Below are 9,513 nucleotides of genomic sequence, written 5' to 3' on the forward strand. Positions count from 1 at the left end.
AGGGGAAAGATGAAGGTAAAATTGAAGAGCAAAGCCATATCTGAGATGTGAAATGGAAATTGAAAAGGGCTGTTTCATTAATGTGACATCAAATCAGAACAGGGGTAATAAGCTTCCATTAAAAGAGAGACCCATAACGCTGATAGTGATTTTAATCCCTACATTTGAAAAAACCCACATTTCTAGGCGACAGGGTCTTTCTAGTTTCTGGATAATGAAGTGATTAAAAGATACTGAAAAGCACTTCCTCACACACCATCTGGGCTTGTTATGTAGATGAATGAAACCAGTTCTGACTTGGAAATCAAAAAGAAAAAGTGGCTTTAATGGTATATAAGATGTCTCAGGATTAGTAGAGATAACTGGTATTCCAGTCCCTCAACTAGATACAGGGAACTCAAGGAGCCAATCAAGGCAAAGGGGAAAGAGTCTGAGGACATGTCAACACTGCCCACCCCTTAACTCACATGCAATTAATTGTAGGGTTCCGACAAAGAACAGAGGAATTGCTACTTCCATGACACTCCGTCCTCACAGGGGTGTATGCAAGCTACCTGGATCTGATGGGGTAGCCAGTCTAGGCTGACAGTAGACGGACAGCCAATCTGTGAAACAGAATCTGTTCCTTTTCATTCCATGCGTCCCCACAAACGAAAACAGCAGAGGAGTCTCTTGGGATACGGCTTTCTTTCAAGATCCACCCATACATGGGCAAATGTAGAAACTGGGCTAGACTAGAGTTTGCTTACAATACATGTATGCATCCTTTATTCAACCTGCGTATCAGAGATTCCTGTAGTACTCCCAATTCAAAATACACTGGAGCAAAGTATTGAGCCACTTACCTGGATTCATTGTTTCCTGCTGATCTGGCAAATCCTAAGAGGAGTGCATCAAAGCAAAAAGTTAGTTGAAAGTTCGGAGGAGGAAAGAGCATGCTGCAACATACTGCTTGGCTGTGGGGTTTTTTTAATGGTACCTGCTGCATGAAAAGAAAATGAGGCTCATTTTTCAAAGCCACTTAAAAAATAATAATAACCTATAATAACCTCAAAAAGAAGAACATTTTCAACAGCTGTCAAAATTAATTCCGTCAGGAGCATTAAAAGCCACGAGAAGGAAACAAAACAAACTCCCTCCCACCCAATAATTCAGGGCTTAGGAAACTAAAATCAATTTGGAGAAGGATTTTGCAGACACTTCAATAGGGTAAATTGCCATTGTGGACTGACACTTTAAAACAACAATAATGGCATGCTGTTGTACATTTCATAATTAACGTCCCTATTTGAAGAAAACGCCTGCTTTCAGTTACTTTATTTTATTTTTGCCGGGGGGGGGGGGGTGTCATACGTCTACTAGCCCAGAATAAAAAAGTGTGTGAGTTTCATAATTGGAGCCAGTCTAATTTTGCTGCACCTGATTGAGGAAGTTATTCCGTCTGCATGTTAACATGCAGCACAATGGGGTAGAATGAGATGACAGAGTCCCATAGTGATAGAATAGTCAGAGTGTCTTTGGATTACAAAATAGGGTGAGATAACAGAGTCCCAAAAATGGCAGAATGGTCTATAGCGCTTCAGGCTACAGATTAGGGGATGCCATTAAAATAAAACCCTTAGAAAATTAGCAGAAGAAGAAGGCTGGGCTAGAATGCTATTTTCAACTTGCAGGGTTTTTTTAAGGTAAAAAATGGCAGCCCTCAAGTACAGTCAGAAGTGGCATAGGCCAATCTACTACAGAAGTGGCATAGGCCAATCTACTACCATCTAACTGTGCTGCCAATATGGATGCAGGCCTCAGTCAGCTACACCCAAGTACAGTCTGAACTGACAATGAGAATGGGCAAACACAATAATCAGAGACAAACAATCAAAGCAAGGAAACAGCAGGAAAGAGCTATAAAAAGGATATTATTTCTCCTAATATTGACACACACTGTTCTCAAATAACAGTGGCATTTCGTTTTAATATTATGTGCATTTAAGCAATGTTGGGAAATGATACAGCAATTAGCAGCATATAGAGAAACCTTAAATAGTTCTTCCAAGAAAAGAAACTTGACAAAAGGCAAAAGTGGCATCCTGTAAACAGAAGCTTCACCTGGGTTGCTATATAATAGCTTAAAAGTACAGTATGTAACTGTTCAAAGCCCCCTGTACCATCAGGGTATGAGGATTAGAGTAGCTTTACCGGGGCTCGTGTATTGATGCATGTTCTGTCCACTGTGGGCTTGTGTTTATCCTCACATTTGACAGCAGTGGTGTTTAATCTTTTCTCTGTGTCTGCAATGGCTTTCTCCTGGATAGAAGGGTCTGTGGAATTTAGGCCTTGAATCAAGTTGGCTGGAAACAGGAGGAAAAACGAAACAATTAAGTGTGGAATAGAAAAGTTGTCAGACAAATAAGGAGTTCACTCCTGCCCTCAGTAATAGGTTTCAGAAATGTACATCCCACTGCTTCTGCACACGGCATACAGGGCAACGAGCAAGTAAAGCACAAATAAGAAAGGCAACAAACAAATCAATAAAAGCCACAGAGTAATACAAAGTATAAGAGCATAGCAAACCACACCAACCAGAGAAAAGCTAAGCCAAATGGAAATTTGCCTGCCCTCAGCAGCAGCCTCTTCTGCTACCACCAAAGTGTGGCAGAAGCTGGAGCACCTGCTGGTGGATGGGCCGCCACACAGCAAGAGCATCATGAGCATGCAGCCACTGCTGGACCTCTTGGTCGGTTTCTACACCAAGGGCAGCCACAGGCTTGTCCCTTACTTCCTCAAGGGGGAAGGGACCTCCTGATTATCAAGAGCAACATACAGAATCATAGTCGTAGAGCTGGAAGGGACCACGTGGGTCATCAAGTCCAACCCTCTGCAATGTAGGAATCTTATGCCCAAATGGGGCTCAAGTCCACAACCCTGAGATTAATAATAACTAACCTATCAAGCATCTTCATCAAAGGTGCCACGCAGCAGGCTACGCGGAGTCAACATCCACCTTACCACTAGTGGTAGGCCCAAGAACCCCATCATCCCCACCACGGCCCACTACCCAAGGACCCCAGCCGGTGCAGTATCTGGCTGAGCTATCTTAACAGTGGGCATTATGTGTATTTTATGTGTATTTTAATGAACAAAGACCATAGTCTTTGGGGACATGGAGAACATGTGGATGAACTTAACAGTGCTTAGCTTTTAGTTGCTATTTTGTTAGTGTTGTTAATATTGTTTTAAAGATCATAAATGCCACAGATTTGTTAATCATATACAGTAATATGATTTTTGTTGTAAATGTGATGTTTAGCTTATCTTTTTGTTAATAGTGCTTAATAGATTGTAATTGTTTTATTGAAGATTTTTTAATTATTTTAAATGATTTGTGCTGTATGTTCTTGTTATTTATTGTTTGTAAGCCACTTTGAAGAAGAAGAAGAGTTTGGATTTGATATCCCGCTTTATCACTACCCGAAGGAGTCTCAAAGCGGCTAACATTCTCCTTTCCCTTCCTTCCCCACAACAAACACCCTGTGAGGTGGGTGGGGCTGAGAGACTTCAAAGAAGGTGAAACAAGAGTGATTTCTGCTTAGCAGGGAACATAGCTCTCTCACTACTTAAGAGATGTAATGCTGGTCATTGAGATTCATACATGTATGTCCCAGATTGAAAACCCAGAGGTACTTTAATGTGACCATAATGTTCTGGCTAGAATCCTACAAATCTTATATTTGTAGGAAAACAAATCTTCTATCCCTCATGGTTGCACAGATGTGTTTTAAATTGGAATGGCAAAAAGAAAACCAAAGGAAAGCTGTAATATTGGGTTTTTGGTTTGTTTGTTTTAAAAAAGACCCTTAGAAATATTTATTTCTCTGTGATTTATTTTTAACTTTCAAGAACTTAGAATTCAAGTGGTACTCACCCATCACTTGCATAGTGTGGTAGCCAACATGCTCAAGAAAGGAATATTGTATGTTAACTTCCTACGACTCAAATATGCAAATAATGGTTTTTTAAAAAATAAATACGGTACTGTAAATATGCAAACCAGGTGCTACCCTCTGGCTCAAAGTAACATTTTTATGTAGACTCAATGCTGAACAAATTGCTCAGCTCAGATTTAATTTGGGGGCTTTTTCAGAAGCTGGCATGATGCACACCACTTTCCAAACATTGAGAAAAATATAAAAAGAGAAATGTTTTTGCAAAGCAGTGCAACAAGGCCAAGATTTACTTCTGAAGTCAGCATTTTATCTCTGCAGAACAGATTGGCTGTTCTGGACGCCTGCTCTCCTTGTAGTTCTGGTTTGTTGCAGTCGTGTTTATATGAAAATGGATGACCCAAGCAATAATTGAGATTTCTCCAGCTCATGAATTGGTAAGCCAGTTCTAATTCACTGAGGGGGTAGAGGCGAGATGAGTTGGGGATACTGCAGAAAGCAAAGCCAAAACAAAGAACAACCATCATCTCCCCGTCTTCTCAGATGACCTGTACAACCCCTGTCTGTACCTTGCAAGTAAAGCAGACAGCAGAAGAAACAAAAAGATGCCGCACTACGGCTGCAGAGGACCACAAAGAAAGAAATTCAGGAAAGAAATTCAAGAAGCAATAAATTCTAAACTCTATGTTGATACTAAGGCAGTCTTCCTCAGACTTTCAGATGTTTTAGACTACAGTTCCCATCAGCCCTCACCCAGCATTACCTTATGATGCTGGGGCTAATGGGAGTTGTCATTCAAAACATCTGAAGGATACCTGGTTGGAAAAAGCTTCCCTAAAGTTTTCTTTCCAGCACAGGCTGTGCAAACATTACTGACTTAAAATGCAGCAAGGCCATTTATTCCCTACTGTGTAAATCACATTTACACATCATTGTACACATCAGTGTACATGTGATTCCATGTCACCTGCTTTCTGTCCACACGAGTGGGCAGAGAGGGGGTATGGATGTCTTCACGTAGCTTATGTTTCAAATTGAAACATTGAAGTTGATTTGGGGAGAAAAGGATGAAAATGCATAGTGCCTCAAAAAAGTACAGGATAGATGTGGACTGGGGCTAACATGGTGTATACACAGCTTTACAAGCCAGCCATGGGAGTGCACAGGATGCAGTCATACAGTAAAGGACAGATGACAAAGGATAAGGAGATTCTTCTCTTTTTAGAACAATAAATACATCACAATGACTGACAATTTCTTTCTGCTTTTACAAGGGGATTTCTTAAAATAATACGTATTTGAATCTTAACAAAGTCACCCAGTGAACCATCCATGTGAAGCAGTTTATGAAATTGTAAATATATTTCAGTCTGATGTTTGGAGTGGAAAGTTATGTGAGAATCATTATATACTAGTGGGCTACATAAATAATGAATATAGGTTTTTTATTTCCATATTATATCCTTGAACAGCTTTCAGTAATCTTTTCATTACAAAATGGTGGCATAATCACTGTATTTGTACCTTTATCTTCTCCCTCATTTTGTTTAAAAGTGTGGGGGGGGGAGAAGCTGGAGCAGAAAATTAATTAGATTACAGATGTGTCACTCTGATAAGGCTTCAGATTTTTCTATACTGATGCCACCATGGAGAAAAACAGACTGGGGAGAAAAATGCTTCTTTTGGAAATATAAAACCTGTATTAAGTAGTAGTTCCCTTAGACCAAGACAAGGAGAAGAGGAAGAAAAGAAGAAGCAGAATAGGGCAGTCTTTATATCACAGAGCTAGAGATTTTATGTGATAGTGTGCTAGGTACAATAAACCAAAGGCTAGCCAAAGTGAACAGCATTTTAGCAACTGAGACAGAATATAAATAACATTCAAAGAATCTCATTTTATAATACTGATACACAGTTTTTCAAATGAGGGTAGGAGTGTTTTGCATTAGTCATCCTTCCCCTTCCATGCGGGAAGGCTGTGCGGGAAGGTGGATAATTTATTGTCGTACCGCATTGCTTCTCACCAAATACTATTTGCTATTCATATTTCTATAAAGCTCTGTGTTCTTTTTCCAAATCTCAGGGTTCAGATTATCTACCTCAAAAAGATTTTGATACTGTGTAAATAAAATAATGTTTACAAAGAGTTACCAAAATTATTGTATGGAATAAGCTGTCAAGCTCATAAACTCATAAGCATTAAAAAAGAAAGCCAAACTGGGAGGCTTTTGAATTATTGATTGTCATGAGAGCAGTTGCTAGCATCAATTTTTAAAGCAAATTTTGCAACACAGAGAACTAAATCAAAGGATTACTGACAGCAGAACTTGTCGGATATAGCTGTAATGTTGTGTAGCCTGGTGATCAAATCTTTGCATCTCTGTACACTATTACTAGAAAGAGTTGTTCTAATAAATCATCTGCGTCTTTCACTATCTCGGTGCTTTCAAGATGTCTTTCCTATGCTTTTTAATTCTTTTAGGAAGGCGTTCAGGGTAAGCTGCAACATACTACTTGAATGGTCAGATAGTGGCTGGAAATGTGTTGTCTAAATAAAGTGTTTTACAACTCTTGATTTTAAAATCCATGTAGGCTGATGGTTCTGGTGCTGTTCAGTGGTCAAGGCGAGCTGCAGCTTCATCACAGGTGACTAATTTCAAAGGGACCAACAATGATCGCCCGTTAAGTGACACAAAATTTTCATTTCCTGACAAATGTTATCCTAAAAGGTGTCATTGGATTCATTACTCAAGGCATGATCTGAAGGCACATGTAGTAGCAACCTCATCAACATTAAGCAATTCTGGAGCTGGTCAGTCCCTGCATAGAAGACCCACTGAGAACTCTGTGTACTGTGCCACAGATGAAAGGTGTGATATAAATACTTCATTTCATCATAGTTGTAATTCAGCAAATCAGTCAGTACAGCAAAGAGGATACTGAGTTTAAGAAAGGATCACAGCAGAATGCTACGTATTGCATGCACAATGACCCAGGCTCAATCTCTGGCAACTCCGATCTAAATAATCAGTTAGTTAATGGGAATTATTTCTTTTTGAGGAACTGGGGAGTCAGAGTAGAGAATGTTGGACTTAGATGGGCAGTCAGACCTGATACAAGGCAGCTTCCTATTTTCCTCTTATAAAATCCAGGTTGAAATCCCTGTGTAGTGAAAATTATTTCCTCTTGCCATCACCTGCCTCAGGTGTAGAACACTTGTGGGTCATTTATTATTGTTTCAAATTCACAGAAAGAAAGGTAAAGCAACCACATGCACAGGGCCAATTTGCCAAGAAAATCAAACACAGTCACATTTGATTTCAAAAGAAGAAACTTCCCCAAAATGAGGGGATTGGTAAAAAAGGAAGCTGAAAGGCAAAGTTAAGAGGGTCAAACCACTCTCAAACACTTGGGGGTTGTTTAAAAAGGCAGTATAAGTATGCTTACAGTGGAGCTCAAGAAAAATTGGCTCAGCAGTAATTTCAATTTCTCCTACTTTAGCTGAGGGGGGTATTTCTCTAGGAAAGAAGGAAGACCTCCCCACACCAAAGGATGCTTTAGTGAAAAATCAGGTGCTGCTGACTGTCTGGGACATGCTCAGTTCATGCAAGGCACTGTTCAAACAAATTTATGGTTGACTTACTAACTTCATCCACATCTCTAAGAAACTTCTGCAAATCCTGTTCTTCCTGTACTTTAGACATCTTGACCCCAAATACTGAAAGAATCTGTATGAAAGGAAGAAGAGGAAAAATTATAAAACATCTCAAGCTATTTCATAATGTCTAAAGCTTGCCACCTTGTGGTTGTTTCACGGGTTCATTAGAAATGGCTAACAGTAATTTACGTTATGCTAATTTTGAGTTCTGCCTATGCTGCCAACATGCAAAGCAGATTTACTACCATGGCTTTTACTGAGACACTCCTGAGGCAGGGCAAGAGCTCACTAATCCTCAGTATTACTATCTAACAAAACTATATATGTCCCATTAGTGCAAAACCTTCTACTAAAAGTCCTCATCAGAAGAAACACTTTAGCATTGCAAAAAAAAAAGGGTAGGTGGGGAAGTCTAATTTCTGGTGTTCCAAAGCCAATCCAGGGCAAAGCTGGAACTGTGAGAACAGCTGGAGGGAAGAAGACAAAGAAAATGCTGAGAGCATCCAAGAATGGGTGTAGTTTCAGGAAAGTGGGGGGAGATGCTATTTACAGGGCAATGGGATGAGAAAGAGGAAGTCACTTTCTAGGGCCTTGCCTTTCCCATTGCTGCAGACAAACTGGGGTGGGTGGGAGAAATCTAAAGGGGGGCACTATTTTTTTTAAGGGGCAGCATAGTTATTCCTTCTACACTAATACACAGATTTGCTATCACTAAATAAACAGACCCTTGTGGGGGGCGAACCCCCCCCCCCATTCTTTTACCTATTCCACGGCAAGCAGAAGAGCAACAGAGGAAGTTTTTGTGGATTTTTTGTATCTATACTTCCACTAAAGTGATGGGCGCTTAAACTGCAGCAGTTGGATTCTGGCTACGCACCCCATAGTGTATAAATTATTATATAAAGTGCTTTTTTTCTTTAAAAAAATGTTTAGAGGTACTCTCATTTGGACTCCAGAAAATCACCTTTTTATAGTTCAAATCGGGAAAAATAAATACAGTAAATGGACAAAAGTACAAAGATTCACAAAATGTTTAAGGGTATGCATACTCCTGCATCCCCCCAGAAAAAAGCACTGACTATACACACACAGTGTATAAACTGCGTATAAATCTTGAAACTGAGGTTCTTGCCCCCCCCCCCCCAACAAAAGCCTGCCCCTCAAACAGATGCCTGACCCCTGGGTTTATTTTAATTTTTTATTTACATTTAAAAGGAAATGTCCATGATCTGGGATCTCCCAAAAAACTCAACGACTCAACTTTTGTGCAATCTCCACCCCACCCCCACTCCCGCTACCCACAAAAACAATAAGCTCAACAACTCCCCCCCAACCCGCTACAAAGATCTGTAGACAGGCTCCGATATCTCCCCTTAGAGTTGCCTTGAAATCTTGGAGAGCCGCTGCCAGCCAGTGCGGACCATACTGAGCTACATGGACCAAGGTCAAGTAGTCCCTATTTCCCCAGAATACCTGAGGAGGACTCGGGAATGACTACAGTATTTTCGGTTAGGAAATTAGGAGCCAATATCAGGGACGGAGTTGAGTCGGGCTTTGATTTTGTCTCCCTTCACAGGCCGCGCCGCGTCCCGGCGGTCTCCATGGTAACCACGCTGCCCCCGCCGAGGAGTCCAAGATGGCGGTCCAGCGCGCAGCCCCGAGAGCAAAAGAGCCCCTGGGGAAAGGAGAAGTCATAGGGCGCCTCAGAGGAGGCGAGGGAAGAACCGAGCGCCTGTGGGCGGAGACAAGTCTCTCCCGCCTGTTTGTAACCTCAGCGATGTGATGTCTAAACACGGGTTGCTCGAAAGGGATTCTCACGTTCTCCTCCTAAGGCTCACGCTCTTGCAGCTGAGAGTGCTAGTAAAAGCACAACGTCGGATGGCATTTCACCTATAGAAGTTTATAGCCAAGCAAGAA

General features: G+C 40.9%; 1 protein-coding gene across 2 annotated transcripts in view; it reads right to left on the reverse strand.

Moving 5' to 3' along the window:
- TTC12 (tetratricopeptide repeat domain 12) overlaps positions 1 to 9,181 on the reverse strand; it is a 41,551-nt gene extending 32,370 nt beyond the window's left edge. The window contains exons 1-4 of one of the 2 annotated variants that reach the window (XM_088657557.1): positions 9,126 to 9,181; positions 7,582 to 7,664; positions 2,194 to 2,345; positions 846 to 879 (exon numbers count right to left, since the gene is read on the reverse strand). In XM_088657557.1, the coding sequence (XP_088513683.1) occupies positions 846 to 879; positions 2,194 to 2,345; positions 7,582 to 7,642 (247 nt within the window). In that variant the 5' untranslated portion in view covers positions 7,643 to 7,664; positions 9,126 to 9,181. Of the gene's footprint in view, positions 1 to 845; positions 880 to 2,193; positions 2,346 to 7,581; positions 7,670 to 9,125 lie in introns of those variants that run through there. The other variant, XM_088657558.1, reaches the window with a different exon arrangement.
- Between the last annotated feature and the right edge of the window lie 332 nt (positions 9,182 to 9,513).

Source organism: Zootoca vivipara, chromosome 14 (assembly GCF_965207765.1).
Source record: "Zootoca vivipara chromosome 14, rZooViv2.hap1.1, whole genome shotgun sequence".
Classification (NCBI taxonomy): Eukaryota; Metazoa; Chordata; class Lepidosauria; order Squamata; family Lacertidae; genus Zootoca; species Zootoca vivipara.